Here is a 14606-nt window from a genome sequence, read left to right as displayed (position 1 = left end):
CAGGAAATGAACTGCACGCATGAAATTGGAGAGTGACTGCATTTTTGGGGGAATCATGTGATGAAACGCAGAGGATTGCAATTGTGGTTGATTCCTCTACCCCGTGACGAAGACGATCTTGCTGGCCCTCTTCTATTGTGATATGTACGACCTGTGACTTCTGTGACATATCCTTACGCCAGTTATCACACTGTTCCTAAGTATCAAATGCCTCAATGAACTGTGAGACATATTAATTGGAGACTGCATATTCTGATCTTACTCTCGCATCGTACGCGGTGCCGCGCATTGGCTTGAGACGCTGGTTGGCCGTGCTGCAATATCGAACAATCTTACATGCATCTAGCATATATGCAGCCTGTTTTCACTGGACAGGGTATTCCAAGAAATGATTGGGGGAGTAATGAGATTCGCCGAAAACCCGGCCGATCCAGCTGTCGGCTGCCCCCCAACTAACTACTTAACCATATCAACGGCGTTTGTTGTTGGTTCATCTGGCCAACCCAACCCCATCTCCGCCCCCCGGACGAGTGACATTACCAACTTATTTCTGCGAGAGTTGCAATCATCGATACTACACCGGCCGATACGAATGCAACAGTTGTAATTGCGAGAGCCTATTCGCGGTATGAGGCAGTGTTATTTCTTTGAATTGCATGAACCCCAAGCATGATCGCCCATGTCTCGTCAAATGAAATGCATTCTTCTGCGTGCCGAGCCGCTTGAGGTGCAGAAGACAGGGGTGGGAATAGGATATGGGTGGAGAGGCGAAGAATACTTGCGAGGTACTACGTCCCGCACTGCCACTAATGTAGCTCGGGTATTGTAATATGCGATATGCATCACGGTAATAAATGAATACACAACAGACACACACGGAGGAATGGAAGATTGCCTGCCTGCCTGCTACTTCCCGTTGATTAGTCCCCCGGTCAGAGGCGAATGCGCCCCCATCTCAATTGTTCTATCAAATAGGCGACGGGTGCTCCCGGTGCACCGGCTCGTTGCTTTGGATTTGTCTCCGCTCGAGCATCTGCTGCTCTTCGTATGCACGCCCGTCATGAGCAGCGATAGCAACAACTCGACCGCCGGGGGCAGCGACAATGACCCGCTCGCCGGCCTCATACCGCCGCCCACCGAGATCAACGACACGCACAAGGTGTACTCGGTGGCCGCCGCTTGCATCGCGCTATGCATCGTCGCCTGCCTCACCGTCTCCGCCCGCCTGGTGCTGAGGGTGCGGAAGCGCGACATCGGCTTGGACGACATCGCCATTGTTCCGGCCACGGTAGGTTGCCCGCGCGTCACATGTTCTTCTGTCCTGGAACTGTTCTGACTTTGGGGCTGCGGAGTAGCTGCTGTATATTGGATGGACGGGATTGGCCGCCTACGTGAATCTCCACGCCGGAGTTGGGAAGCCTCTATGGGAGGTCACTATGACGGAATTTACTATTTGGTTCAAGGCAAGTCTGCCAATAGCTATACTATATGATACCTTTTCGTCGCTCATGACGGTGTGCCTCACGTATGTTGACATGCCGCACAACCACAACAGGGCATCGTGGCCGCCGCTTGGCTGTACCCCATCATGTCCGCCTCCATCCGAGTGTCGACGCTCTTCTTCTACCGGCGCATCTTCGCCAAGACCAGCGATCGGCTCAAGAACATCATCTGGGCGCTCCTCGCGCTGCAGGCCGTCTACGTCGTCGTCTTCTCCATCGTGCCCGGGTTCTTGTGCCGCCCGTTCTACTACGCCTGGCGGCCGCTCGAGCGCCAGCTGCACTGCAGTGACCTTTACTACTATAATTACCAGGTGGCGCTCTACGCCGTCAGCATGTTCTTCGACCTGGTGCTGCTCGTCCTCCCCATCGGCCCCGTGTGGCGGCTTCAGATGCCCATCGCCAGACGGATCGGCACGGTCGTCTTGTTTGCACTCGGTGCTGCGTGAGTTCATCCTCGTCTCTTAATCCTTGATTCGCTGCCCGATCAATACGATCCTTCCTCGGTCAAATGCTCACAGGACGAGGCAGGGCTTGCGTGGCGGCGGCTTACAAACTGGGCGTCTTTGTGGATCAGCAAAATCACTACATACCAACCGACATGACGTGTAGGTGCATTCCTTTCCCATCCGCGCATGCGCAAATAACCCATCGCAGAGGGTTCTGACTATTCCCTTCTTTCAATCAGGGCTCCAGTACCTCGTGTCGCGATTCGTTCCCGGGCAGTTCAACCTCTACGGGACGACCTTCTGGATCCCCTCCCAGGTCGAACCCACGGTCGCGCTGGTCGGCACCTCAATGCCCGCCCTCAAGCAGTGGTTCCGGCACGCATCCGAGCGGCTCGGCTCCCGCGACACGAAGAACACCAGCGCCCACAGCGGGTCCGGATCGAACCACTCCAAACACTTGCCGCGTGTCAGCGCCGGCGCGCGGAGGTCGGATACGTCGCTGATAGGCAGTGCAAACGAACAACAAGGGATCTCGCTCGATGCAATGGGCCACAGTCATGCGGGCCAGGAGCGAGCAGCGGAAGATTGGAGGCACTCTTGATTACCAAATGCCCTGTGCGACAGAGTCTAAAGGCTTGCATAGCTCCCCGGTTCGATAAGATGTGGGTTATAATTGACAGGTTCATCGACCATGGTGTCTTACCGAGGCATCTTTTCTTCTATCCCTTGGGTGGACGGCGATAAGCGAGGGGCGGTGGGAAGCAGGGATTTGTCTTCCGTCATGTAGCGCAACTAGACACTGCAATGATTTCACGCTTGCGCTCTGTTCCTAAGCGAATCCAATGAGGACTGCCACCCCAACATCCAACAACCAGCAAGTAATCAGTTTATGGAAGGCCCGGAGGCCGAAGGATCCTGCCACTAGTCAGCATGGCAAGATTATGACTTCCTGCTGGCCAGAGTCTTTGTCTCTGTGGCTACAGCCCTGGCTTTCAGCTACCGCCACAGTAGCAGAAACGTACTAGTGAAGGATCGCAACGCGGCCATAGTGCAGTAGATATGATGATGAGTAGAGACGGAAGGATTTGCCATGTGGTGTTTGCATTTCAGGCCGTCCCCGCCCGGATGAGATGCGACTTATTTAAATAGGGCTGCAGTGCCACGAGGATGGGGAATTGAGCATCTATCTTCTGTTGGTTCATTGGCTGAAACCCACGTGTTTGTTGCCTGTCCGCGCATGTCCCTCTTCTTGGCCCCCTCCTCATCCCGCCCGCAATGCAGTTAATACGTTCCGTTCACGTGCCCTTGTGGCTGTCGCTTGCCGGCCTTTCTTTGTCGAGCAACACCGATCGTAACTCATTACCAACAACTTCCTACCAGCGGCATCACATGCAGCAGCAGCAGCATTCCATGGACGCGCAGTTCGACGCCTTCGTGGGCAGCATTGGGCTGTCTGGCCCTGATGCCCAAGCTCTCAAGTCTAGCTACGGGAACAAACCGGCCGACAAGGTCGGCGCTGCTTGCCTCGCGACCCAATGCGTGCTCGGGAAGGATGCCGTGGACACGGCCCCTTTGAATCAGACCGCGGTCGAAGCGAACTGGTAAGCTTCACGAATTGTCCCGCGACTAAGCTACAAAACAGTAGCCTGGAGATCGATGTTGAGGGAACACATAATCTGACATCAACGCAGGTCCAAAGCTAACGTGGCGAAGCCGCATTGCATCGTGACACCAACCAGCGCCCACGCTGTATCCGTCACCATCAAGGCTCTGTCTTTCTTCCAGGTCAAGTTCGCCGTACGCAGTGGCGGGCACTCGCCGAACCCGGGCTTCTCCAGCGTCGACGACGGCGGCGTCCTGCTAGACTTGTCGAAACTGGACCGAATGACCCTAAGTGAGGACAAGACGATTCTGAGCGTCGGGCCCGGCCAGCGCTGGGGCAAGGTGTACTCTTTCCTCGACACCTACGGGCTATCTGTGATCGGTGGCCGCATCCCTAACGTCGGGGTAGGGGGCTCGTTCTGGGTGGTGAGTATTGCCACCAGTACATCACGTCATGACTGGCTTCAATTGACTGGTAATGCTGTTACAGGAGGGCTGCATCACTTCTCGGCAAAGTATGGTCTTGCTGCCGATAACGTGCACAATTTCGAGGTATCTAACCCCAACGGCCACAGCAGAGAATCAACGCATTCCGCATTTCTATGCTTACTGTACCTCGTCATACTAGGTTGTCCTGTCGGATGGTACTATTACGAACGCCAACGCCAAAGAGAATACCGACCTGTTCTGGGCCTTGAAGGGCGGGGGCCCCAATTTTGGCGTGGTGACCCGGTTCGACCTGTACACCGTCCCGACCAGGAACATCTGGCTCCGCCTGACCGTGCACGCCCTGGACCAGGCCAACGACATCTTCGACGCCTTTGCGGAGTGGCAAACGCAAGGCGGCGCCACGGACAGCCGGGCCACGGTCATCACGGGCATCGCGCTGAACAGCATCGCCATCGGCCTCGTGTATGAGATCAACGACACCGGCGACAGCGGCAACACGTCGACGACCACAGAGCAGCCGCCCCCGGCACGTTCGCCCCGCTCGACGGCCTGCCGTTCCTCCAGGCGCTGGCGGACGGGGTCCCGACCACGCTGCTGGCCCTGATGGACCAGATGGGCGCGGCCACGACCAACGCGGCGACGCGGCACGACTACCGCGCCGCCAGCTCCCGCGTCGACGCGCGGCTGTACAAGGACATCTACGCCTTCTGGCGGGCCCGCGCGCTCGCCGCCCGCGAGCCACGGGCGCCAACCAGACGTTCGTGCTGCAGCCCGTGCCTCGGAGCCTGGCGCAGGCGGGCGCCGCCAAGGGGGAAATCCTATGGGTATACCCGATGAGGACCATCAATGTAAGCTACACACCCCGCGCCCGGTTTAGGGGTTCCCAGTTTGGACATGATTGGCGACTGACAGGTGCTACTCCTGCTTATTATAGGGTGGACAACCTTGGTGGACTGGACAGACGCAGCCAACGACGGCGAGGTGCGAGCAGTGAGCATCGACACGACCCGGCAGTGGGCGAAGCTGGGCCAAGAACGCGGCCTGCACTTGCCATTCCTCTACCAAGATGACTCGTCCAGGGACCAGAATCCGCTTGCTAGCTACGGCGAGGAGAACGTCGCGAAGCTCAAGCAGATTGCTCTCAAATACGACAAGACCCAGTTCTTTCAGAAATTGCAGAATGGGGGGTTTCTACTGTCCAAGGTCTAACCAGGCTAGCTCTTACGGTCAATGGATGTGAATGGACGCGCAGATGGAGGGTGACACCACATGCGAGTTTCTGGAGTACGCTACCATGATGTAACGTATTGTAGCCTTCGTTGGTCGATTCAGATTCATCGCCGCTGAGCAATTTACGTGGGCCACACTGTGCTATATTCTGCAATTGGTAGTTTAGGATATGGCTTCGGGGGCGAACCACGTCAGACAATACATATTTTCCCTGATTTGCCCGCATGATCACACCTGCTTCATTCGTATGAGTGAAGGTAGTGGCCAAAAAGTGAATGAGGGGGTCAGCGGCGGCTTATGTGCATGCCGAACGCCCCGGAGGGCGTGGTTTGGTCGTTCATTGGCCCGATCGTTCCTCAGTGCTACCATCTCCAACTTGCGAGACACTTGCTGACCACCCTCCCGATGCGTGCCGATCAGCTTGGTACTAACGGACTTTCCCCCGAAATGGTGTACCTACCCACCCTCGGGTCTCCAACAAGGCCACGTAAAGTTGGTTGTGCCTATTATTAGCTGACGGAATCCGGGAGCTGAGTCTGACACCTTTGAAGACCTCAGTTCCACACCCTTCCCCCTTAACCGCAACTTGTGCCGCTATGCAATATTCTGAGGACCATCGGGTTGTCACGTCGTAAGTCAACAGCCCTTTTATTGAATACGCCACAGCAGCAGACAAAGGGCTTCAAACCAGGTTCGCGCGTGCGCTGACAGTGAAACGCACACGCACACCCCAGTCTTGACGGCGCCTTGACCCTCCGCGCGCTCCGCCACCCGCACCGCGCCTTCGCCTTCGAGGTGACGTGCCAGCTGGACCACCCAGCCCTGGTGGCGATCCTAGCCGACCCCGGCAAGAAGCCGCCGCGCCATTTCCACCCGCGCCAGGCCGAGTACATCCAGGTGCTGCAAGGCCGCGCCGTCGTCGAGGTCGAAGGACATGATGATGCGTCGGCGGCGGCGCGTCACCGCGTCCTTCTTCTAGCGGGGACCGACGGGGGCAAGTCGGAAGAAGAGGGCGGTGACGATTTCTGCATCCCGGCCGGGGCCCATCATACGTGGTACCCGTCCGCCGCTCGCGTGGAAGACAATGACGAGGATGATGGTGGTCGAGAGGTCGGCGATGGGGGTGGGTCGTCGCGGCGTCGGAATATGCGCATGACGCGGGTCGTGGTGTCTGGCGAGGCCACGCCCGAGTTGTTCCGCCTGGACTGGGCCTTTTTCGAGAACTGGTACGGGTACCAGGACTTGTGCTTCCAAAAGGGGTGCGCGCCCGATCTCATCCAAGTTATGTGTGTAAGCCATCATCGTCCTTCTATTCCCCTTTTCTTCCCTCCGCTACTTTCCAAGGGGTCTTGCGGAATGAAAACTCACGCACCACAACTTTCACCATGGGACCATGGCCAAGAGCTTACATAAACCTGTATGCCCAATATCAGATGTTCGATGCCGGTGGGTCGTATCTTTCCCTGCCCAGCTGGGTTCCGTTCGGGCGGACCGTCGCGAAGGCGGTCGGTGTTGCACTGGGGCGATGGCTCGGCGGTCTGCTTGGCTATCAACCGTACTACAGGGAGTGGACTACCGACTGGCAGGTCGCTTGCGACAAGATGGAGACGTGTTGGTTCTACCGGCGACTTGCTGACCGCCGTGGCAAGTCTGACAGCAAGAAGGACTAGTGTGTAAAGAGGAAGAAGAAGCACAAAGAAGCACAAGTAAAATATGAGAGCTAGGCAACATAATCCAAGCTAAATGTTATACAATGCGCTCTCTCTTGTCTTAGAACCCCGCAGGCGAGAAACCGCTGCCACCCAAGACCGAATTCTCCTTGGTGATGCCTGCCCACTCCACCGTCTTGGCCCACAGCTTCTCCTGCTTGTCCGCATCCTGGCTCTCGGGCGAGCTCTCGGCCTTGGCCGCGCCGTGAAATAGCCTTTGACGAGCACACCGTGGGCGGCCGGACCCACGGCGAGCTCCACAATGTCGGCCGCGGCCTTGGCCGAGGTGCGCAGCGTCGGGTTCCCGAGCGCGAGGAGCGGCCGGAGGGGCTGCAGGACGAATCGCTGGATCACCCGCAGCTGCGTCGGGGTGTTGGTGCGCAGGGCCCGCGAGTCGGACAGGCTGCCGGGGTCGACGGCGATGGCCGTCACGTTGCTCAGGGTCGAGTCCTGTTGTGGACGAGGGTTAGAATCAGGGAAAGGAGTATGTGGTGGAGAAAAGAAGATAGGGTAAAGAGAGGGGGTATAAACCCGGACTAACCTTTTCCAGACGACGATTGAGAGCGTACATGAACGCGACGATAGCCAATTTGGAATTCGCATATCGCTGGAACCCTCGGCCGGCGTAGTCACCCCCCGCGACACTACCCGCATCCTCGAGCTGGACCAGGCGGTCGAGGTCCTCCGGCAGGCCCGGGGGAATCTTCTCCAGTCCGTTCTTGCCGGGCCAGTGCGCGTCGCTGGCGAAGAAGACGACGCGGCCCGGGGCCGTCTTGTCGAAGCTCCCCAGCAGCCGTAGCACCAGCGCGGCCTGGGCAACGTGGTTGATCTGGAACGTCTTCTCGTACCCGTCGGCCGTGGCCTGGCCCGCCGCGACCAGGTTCCAGTGGAAGGCGTTGGCGACGAGGGCGCGGAGGGGCGGGTACGTGCCCTGCTCGACGCCAGCGGCGACGTGGTCCGCGAACGCGTGCACGGCGCTCAGGGAGGCGAGGTCGAGCGCGTGAATGGAGGCGCGGGCGCCGGGGAACCGGGCGATGGTCTCCTTCAGCTTGGCCGTGTTGGCATCGTGGCTGGAGGCGTCGCGCACCGTGAGCAGCAGGGTCAAGTCGGGGTGTTTGCTTAGGAGGTGCGTGACGGCGGGAACGGCCAGGGATCCGTTAGCGCCGGTAATGATCACGCTGCCCGTCATGGCGGTTTGATGGCGCGCGAAATGGCTGGTTTGGAGACTTGGGTCGACCTAACGATGGTAGGCATTTGTCAGTACGCACGAAGGGTCTTTCTGGGAGCGAGAAGCGCCATGCAATATTATCAGACTGCGAGAGACTGGTTTCCCGACCATTTTGCTAGAGACTTGTGTCCTTTGTCTCTACAAGTACATAAGAGGTATCCTGGCGGTGCCATGCATCAATGAGCCGATATTACATGCGACGTCACGTCGCACAACAGGCGTGGAGGCCGAGCCAACCCGTTGAGAAAGTATTACTTGGCGCATATCGGAGCTGTCTTATTTGCTATGCGACGGATCATAAATAGTGTATCCCCACTGCTGCACCGGGCTCACACGTATCGGGCAATTTGCCCGACCAGACTTGGTGATTTGATATTATCCGAAAGTACCCAGGCGGCTTCTGCTGTCCTATCAACCAAGACCTGAGTTGCATTGCAGGCAGTATTTATGCGTCATCGTCAATCTTGGTCAAGCTTGGCCTTATGCAATGGCAATTACACAGCAGATATGCAACATTTCTTGACGATCAAGTGACACGAGGCGTGACTTTGTAGGCAGCCCAATACCGAAGACACTGCATCTGCAAGTCACGTATGCATTCAACTTGCTGGTGAAGCACGTTGCTGGTGAAGCACGTTGCTGGCGTAAATCCGAGATCGTCATGGAATCTAGTAAAAGCTTTCGTTCCCGCCCCCTCACTCAGGGCCTCGTAGGTCAAGCCTCGTAGCAACCATGGCTCAGAAACGTGCGCAACAAGGCGACCCCGTCAGCCTGTACGCCGGCGGCGACCGCCCCGTGTGGGTGAACTACGTGCCCCGCGTCCTGGCGCCCGTTCATCCAGCTGACGCGCATCAACTTCGCCGCCCCGGTGCTCTTGGTGTACTTCCCCCACCTGTACGGCGTGCTCCAGACCGCGATCGTGCGGAGGCAAAACAGGAACCACGGTGGCGTCGTCGTCGACGATGATGGTGGCCCTGTCCCGCTGCGGGACGTGCTCCGCGTCGGCCTCCTCCTGCTGGGCGGCAGCTTCTTCTACTCCATGGCCGCCCACACCTGGGACGACATCGTGGACGCGCCCCTGGACCGGCTCATGGCGCGGACGCGAAACCGCCCCATCGCCCGCGGCGCCGTCAGCGTGCGGGCCGCGCTCGTCTTCACCTCGGCCCAGGCCCTAATCGCCGCGTCCTTCTTCCTGGTGCTGCCCCGCGCCGCGGCGAGGTGCGCGATCCTGTCCGTCGCGGCCTGCTTCTATTATCCGTGGGCCAAGCGCCACACGCATCTGCCCCAGCTGGTGCTGGGCTTTTGCCTGGCCTGGGGCGTCATGACGGGCAGCGCCAGCCTGGGCAGCAGTTACGGTAGTAATCATCACGAGGGCCGCCGGTCGGTGTGGGAGGATGCGGCGCGCTTGTCGCTCGTCTTGGCCTGTACCCTTTGGACCGTCATCTACGACACCATATACGCCTACATCGACGTCCCGGAAGACCTCCGGCTCGGCCTCAAGAGCACGGCGGTGTTGTTCCGGCATCGCTTGAAACCGTTCCTCGGCGTCATGTTGGGCGGCATGGGCCTTTGCCTCGCCTATTGTGGCGCGGCGTCGGGCATGGGGCTTTGGTACTTCCTGTTCGCCGTGGGCGGTAGCTTTGTCCCGATAGGGTGGATGATATACAGGGTCGACCTGAGTAGTACGATCAGCTGCTACCGCTGGTTCTCCAGGGGCTTCTGGCTGCCGGGCCTCGCCATTATGGTTGGCTTGGGGGCAGAACTACTAGAAACTCCAGGCTAATTATAGACTCTGGCAAGGCCCCCGGTTCCTGGAGACCCGGATATAGGCGTTTACATGGAGCTAGAAGAGAAATGGCACTCGTTGTATTGATCATTCAATGAAGTTATTGTACTTGGAACAAGGCAATTTAAGATCCTTCGCCCGCCAGCGAGATTTACGAAATAGACGTGACACTGATGCCCGCGCCCTGGTCACTTTGCTTCTCGACATATACCGGCCAGGAATGAGGGACACGAGTGATGTATGCCTTCCACTGCCACCTGTTCTCCGGATCCACCTGGCGGATCGAGTAGTCCCGCACAAGTGTAGCCGCGATCTTGAAAAGCTCCATCTGCGCCAGGTTCTCGCCAGGACACTTATTCCCACCAAGCCCGAACTGTTATGCTCCCAGCGCTGATCAGCAAGAATCCACCACTATGGGAAAGGAAAGGGGCATCGAAGCATCTTTTGCTTACCGCCATCCAGTACTTCATCTTCGAGGAGATGTCCTCGGCGAACCATCTGTCTGGGTTCCACTCCTCCGCGTCAGGCCCCCAGCACTCCTTTGATAACTGCATTACACTAGATAGTGAAGGAATAAACCCTGTTAGATTCAACGCACGAACATGGTACAATCGCTCGCTTTATGGACCAGACGAAACATATCTTTACTTACTTTGGATTGATCGAAAGCGTCGTGCCCTCCGGGAAATGCCGGTCCCCGATCGAGAGCCCGCCCCTCGGGGCCACCCTGGCGAGGCCCATGGGGCTGGGACCGAACACGCGTACCGCCTCGTTCACGCACGCGCGCAGGTACGGAAGCCGCTGGGAATCCCGGTAGGAGACGACGCGGTCCTGGCAGAAGCCCCGCGTGCGTTCGGCCTCGATCTCGCGCCGGGCGCGCGTCCACGACGACGGGTTCGCGATCATATGGTAGACGAAAGATTGGATAGCGCCTGCGACGTACATCGCCGTTCAGTACTCAATATTGGCCGAGGAAGTAGGGGGAAAAGGATGCGAGAAAACATCAATCGGGATAACTAGACTGGGAATGGGAAAAGCAAAGGTAGATGCGAAAAGGGGCTCACATGAGACGGTATCCGAAGCCGCCGACACCGTAACAATGACCTGCGCCTCGACGTCGCGCTGGCTCAGCGCTTCCGGGTTCTCCCGCTGCGCCCTCATCCAGTGCGCCAGGACGTCGAAGCGCGCGTCCCCCTTGTCGCCGTCGCCGTCGCCGTCGCCGCCGCCCCGGCGACGCCGCAGGGCCGCGCGGACGGTGCGCAGCACGTGGCCGCCGGCGAGGAGCCCCGTCCAGGTCACGGCGGGGTTCGCGACGAGCAGGACGTGCAGGGGCCAGAAGTGGCCGGCGACGGCGGCGTAGCGGTTGAGCGCCGTGCTTTGGGCGAGGTGGCCGCCGAGGTCGCGGCCCGCGGCCAGGAAGCCGAGGGGGCGCGAGAACAGGGCCTCGCCCGCGACGTCGAGCGCCGCGAAGGAGAGGTGCCGGCCCAGGTGCATTGGGCTTTTGGCGGCGGCGTGCTCGTCCAGCCGGTCGAGCAGGCCGCCGAGGACGGCGTCGAAGTGCGGCTCGGCGCGGAGCAGGTTCGAGAGCTGGAAGGCGGGCGCGAAGAGGCGGGCGCGGTCCGCCTTGACTTTGGGGTCGAGCAGGGACGGCGTATTGACGTAGCGGTAGTCGGGTAGAGCGAATACGCGATACCAGTCCGCCTTGCGCAAGGGGGCTTGCAGGATCAGCGCGGGTCCGTCCGGATGGCTGACACTGACTTCGTTCGGCGCTAGCCTGACAAAATGTCCATATCTCTCATGCAGTGCCCTGGTCCAGGTATTGTTGTCTCCACGGAAGATGTGGTATGCGTGACATAGTCGGGAAACCGAGGCAAAGTAGGGGCCAGGTACATTGGCCAACGGAGATCTATACCGGGCATTCAGAACCAGGCGGACGACGAGAGGCAAGAGTAGGATAACTAAGTAAGCTTGCCAGTTTTCCGGTTTGGAATTGGAGCTCTCCATCATAGCCAATAATGAACCGTGGGTTTACCAAAAGGGAGTGATGATCCTTATTGACCCCTTTACTTGTGTATAGGTTAAGAGTCAAATTGAAGTCTGCTGTTTTGCTTTACCCTTTAAGCTTTTTAGGAATCCAGTTTTCAGCACTTTATTTCAAGTATTGGGTTACGTATCAGGCTTATGTCGTGTAGTTTTCCCCGAGGGTAGTGGTTGCGCAGTACGTAGCATTGAGGTCTGCTGCAGTGCGACTTCGCACGCAACCCCGCACTCTTCATGCTCCAAGACTGCACACTGGCAGGCTTTTTGAATCCGGCATGCTCTTACAGCAACGTTTTGTCTTGCGCATTTGTTGGTCGATCGCTTCCCTGATGCCGCTATTGCCACCACTGTGAATCCAGGAGCCTGGTCCAAATTGCCAGCAGATTCTTTCTCTCGTACGGAGAGAGTGAATATAATGTCTCTTCTGCCGGAGCCTGCATTTTACCTCCGCCCACTATGGTACCTCGGCAGACAATGTCAACACTTACGAGGTACGCTATCTCATTCACGGGTCCCACGACCATGAAAAACAGTGCAACTGATACCAGGCGGACTAACGCGTGGATAATCGCAGGTCGTGGTTGCAGATGGTAGCATTGTGCCCGCAAAAGCAGAAAGCCACGACGACCTGTTCTGGGCCCTGAAAGGAGGCGGTCCGAACTTTGGACTCGGGGCTCGGTACGACGTCTACACGACCGCGATGCCGGCTATCTGGGTATACGCATCCACGTACCCCGTGAACCAGTCCGACACCGTCCTCAACGCCTTCTACGAGTTCCTGGCCGGAGTCGACACGGCCGACCTGAAGGCTTCGGTGAACCTAATTATGAGGACCGACCACATCACGACTGTCCTCGTCTACACCGAGCCTGGAAGTCAGACCTCGGCCGCATTCGCCCCGTTTGACAAGTTTTGCTCGGCACAGGTCACCGTGCCGGCAATAAATGCCACGTTTGGGGTCTTGGAGCGACTCGGAAGTAGTGGATCTCACACCTTCCTCTCAGGTTAGCTGTAGCCTCATATCACTTCGGGTCCCTCTTATACTCTCTCATATCTCACAGACACTGACCGGGTGACCCTGACTCCGCGGATATGACTACAGGACCGCGACGGCACGTCCAAACGCAAAACTATACGAGTACGCGTTCGGTGTCTGGCGCGAAAGAGCGCAGCAGGCTTACGAAACCACGGGGGCCAACCAGTCCTTCAACCTCGAGCAAGTGCCCGCAAACATGGCCAAACACGGTATTCTCAAGGGCGGTAACCCCATAAACATCCCGGCCGAGGATCACACTTATAAGCAGGACTTCCGGTTTCTCTATCTGTAAGTAGTTGCCTGCATCCCGACCCGCGACTGACGATGGGCTCTCGCCATCCAGGGAAGGATACACTAGTCGACTGGGAACATGCCCAGGACGACGACACCATGGGGTCGGTCACCATCGACACCGCGGCCCAATGGGACGTACTGGCCAACGCGCGCGGCTTGTATTTACCCTTCATCTACAGTAACCACGCCGGGAGAGGTCAGGACCCCTTGGTTTCGTACGGGCCGGAGAGTCTGGCCAGGCTCTGGGCGATCGCGCGCAAGTACGGGCCCTGCGGGGTGTCCCAGACGCTTCAGAACGGTGGGTTTTTGCACTCTCGCTCAGCCGCCTAGATGGGAGTGGCATCACTGGATGAATCTGTTCACTTGGGCTACGAGACCACTGTTGTTGACCACGTCTTCATAGCTCAATCAGTAAAGAGGCAATTGTAGTATTCTCTGCCAAACGTGTCTTACTGAAGGCGGCTTTATTTTAGATGGAGATGTCCAATTAAAACTGGTCGTCCATTATTTTGGTATCTAAAATAAACCTTTAGGCTGCGAATGCCTGAACACTCTATGGACCAAGTTCAAGCATATGATATGGAATATCCACCGGTGACCTAATGCACGACATCTAGAGTGGACCAGGCTGTCAGCTTGTGGGCGGAATAGCTTCCACGAACCCGGCCAGTAGCCCCGGCTGACAGGCGGAGGCACAGCCCGAGCTGAAAACTTGAGCCAAACATAGAAGGTGGGGGTTGACTGGGGGCTGCGCCAAGACGAGGAAGCTGTGGGATTCTGGCATCCACGCAAATCAAGTGATTCTCGATATATGTATGGTTACATTCAGTGACTCAGCTCTCTTCAATTATCGATATTATCAGCATCCTGCGGCATGGACCAGTTCGGGACAAGTTGTGGTTGGCAAGTATGATCTGGTGCCAGATCGATCTGGGTCGAAAGGCCCACCACTGTCAGGGGTTCCACCAATCACACGTCGGTTGGCAAGACTCTGGCATCGCATGTAGCGACAACAGTCACGACAGTCGATCCAATCCGTATGATGGACGATTTGAAGGAATTGTGTCTCTAGCCAAGTGCATCTAGGCATGGGGTTCTAGTCCCATGACAATGTTGTCCAGTGCATGAACCGCAGATGAACTGAAGCAGCCCCATTCCTAGGGCTGGAGCCTAGTCCGGCCAAGACCCATCTATAAGGCAATGCATGTGTGCCATGCTCCCGGGATCCTTCCAATGCACGTAAGCTGCTGAACTGCTGACATTATATTCAAGGCTGTTTCAGT

The 14606-nt window shown here is 57.7% G+C and overlaps 8 protein-coding genes across 8 annotated transcripts; 5 read left to right on the top strand and 3 right to left on the bottom strand.

Moving 5' to 3' along the window:
* Positions 1-1060: 1060 nt before the first annotated feature.
* PG997_015118 (uncharacterized protein) lies at positions 1061-2549 on the top strand (the record flags this gene model as incomplete). Its single annotated transcript, XM_066819432.1, has 5 exons — positions 1061-1288; positions 1356-1514; positions 1556-1944; positions 2031-2107; positions 2188-2549. 5 exons carry the CDS (start codon positions 1061-1063, stop codon positions 2547-2549), a joined length of 1215 nt encoding a protein of 404 aa, XP_066661620.1.
* A 674-nt stretch (positions 2550-3223) lies between these two features.
* PG997_015117 (uncharacterized protein) lies at positions 3224-5209 on the top strand (the record flags this gene model as incomplete). Its single annotated transcript, XM_066819431.1, has 5 exons — positions 3224-3549; positions 3640-4102; positions 4179-4462; positions 4513-4757; positions 4935-5209. The coding sequence occupies 5 exons, from the start codon at positions 3224-3226 to the stop codon at positions 5207-5209; spliced, it is 1593 nt and encodes a 530-aa protein (XP_066661619.1).
* A 756-nt stretch (positions 5210-5965) lies between these two features.
* PG997_015116 (uncharacterized protein) lies at positions 5966-6900 on the top strand (the record flags this gene model as incomplete). The annotated part of the gene is made up of 2 exons (XM_066819430.1): positions 5966-6520; positions 6664-6900. Coding segments are annotated over 2 exons (792 nt in total), but the record flags the coding sequence as incomplete, so codon positions are not given.
* A 100-nt stretch (positions 6901-7000) lies between these two features.
* Positions 7001-8128, bottom strand: PG997_015115 (4-hydroxybenzoate polyprenyltransferase- mitochondrial; the record flags this gene model as incomplete). Its single annotated transcript, XM_066819429.1, has 3 exons — positions 7001-7108; positions 7168-7389; positions 7481-8128. The coding sequence occupies 3 exons, from the start codon at positions 8126-8128 to the stop codon at positions 7001-7003; spliced, it is 978 nt and encodes a 325-aa protein (XP_066661617.1).
* Positions 8129-8899: 771 nt separating this feature from the next.
* On the top strand, positions 8900-9950 carry PG997_015114 (UbiA prenyltransferase; the record flags this gene model as incomplete). The annotated part of the gene is given in 2 exon segments (XM_066819428.1): positions 8900-8998; positions 9009-9950. The coding sequence occupies 2 exon segments, from the start codon at positions 8900-8902 to the stop codon at positions 9948-9950; spliced, it is 1041 nt and encodes a 346-aa protein (XP_066661616.1).
* A 154-nt stretch (positions 9951-10104) lies between these two features.
* PG997_015113 (uncharacterized protein) lies at positions 10105-10859 on the bottom strand (the record flags this gene model as incomplete). Its single annotated transcript, XM_066819427.1, has 3 exons — positions 10105-10326; positions 10406-10511; positions 10606-10859. The coding sequence occupies 3 exons, from the start codon at positions 10857-10859 to the stop codon at positions 10105-10107; spliced, it is 582 nt and encodes a 193-aa protein (XP_066661615.1).
* Positions 10860-10904: 45 nt separating this feature from the next.
* On the bottom strand, positions 10905-11957 carry PG997_015112 (uncharacterized protein; the record flags this gene model as incomplete). Its single annotated transcript, XM_066819426.1, has 1 exon — positions 10905-11957. One exon carries the CDS (start codon positions 11955-11957, stop codon positions 10905-10907), a length of 1053 nt encoding a protein of 350 aa, XP_066661614.1.
* Positions 11958-12408: 451 nt separating this feature from the next.
* Positions 12409-13653, top strand: PG997_015111 (uncharacterized protein; the record flags this gene model as incomplete). Its single annotated transcript, XM_066819425.1, has 4 exons — positions 12409-12484; positions 12581-12944; positions 13096-13253; positions 13373-13653. 4 exons carry the CDS (start codon positions 12409-12411, stop codon positions 13651-13653), a joined length of 879 nt encoding a protein of 292 aa, XP_066661613.1.
* Positions 13654-14606: the final 953 nt, after the last annotated feature.

The sequence above is a fragment of the Apiospora hydei genome, assembly GCF_038363865.1.
Source record: "Apiospora hydei strain CBS 114990 chromosome Unknown utg000010l_segment0_segment0, whole genome shotgun sequence".
Taxonomy (NCBI): Eukaryota; Fungi; Ascomycota; class Sordariomycetes; order Amphisphaeriales; family Apiosporaceae; genus Apiospora; species Apiospora hydei.
This window is presented reverse-complemented; position numbering and strand designations above follow the sequence as displayed.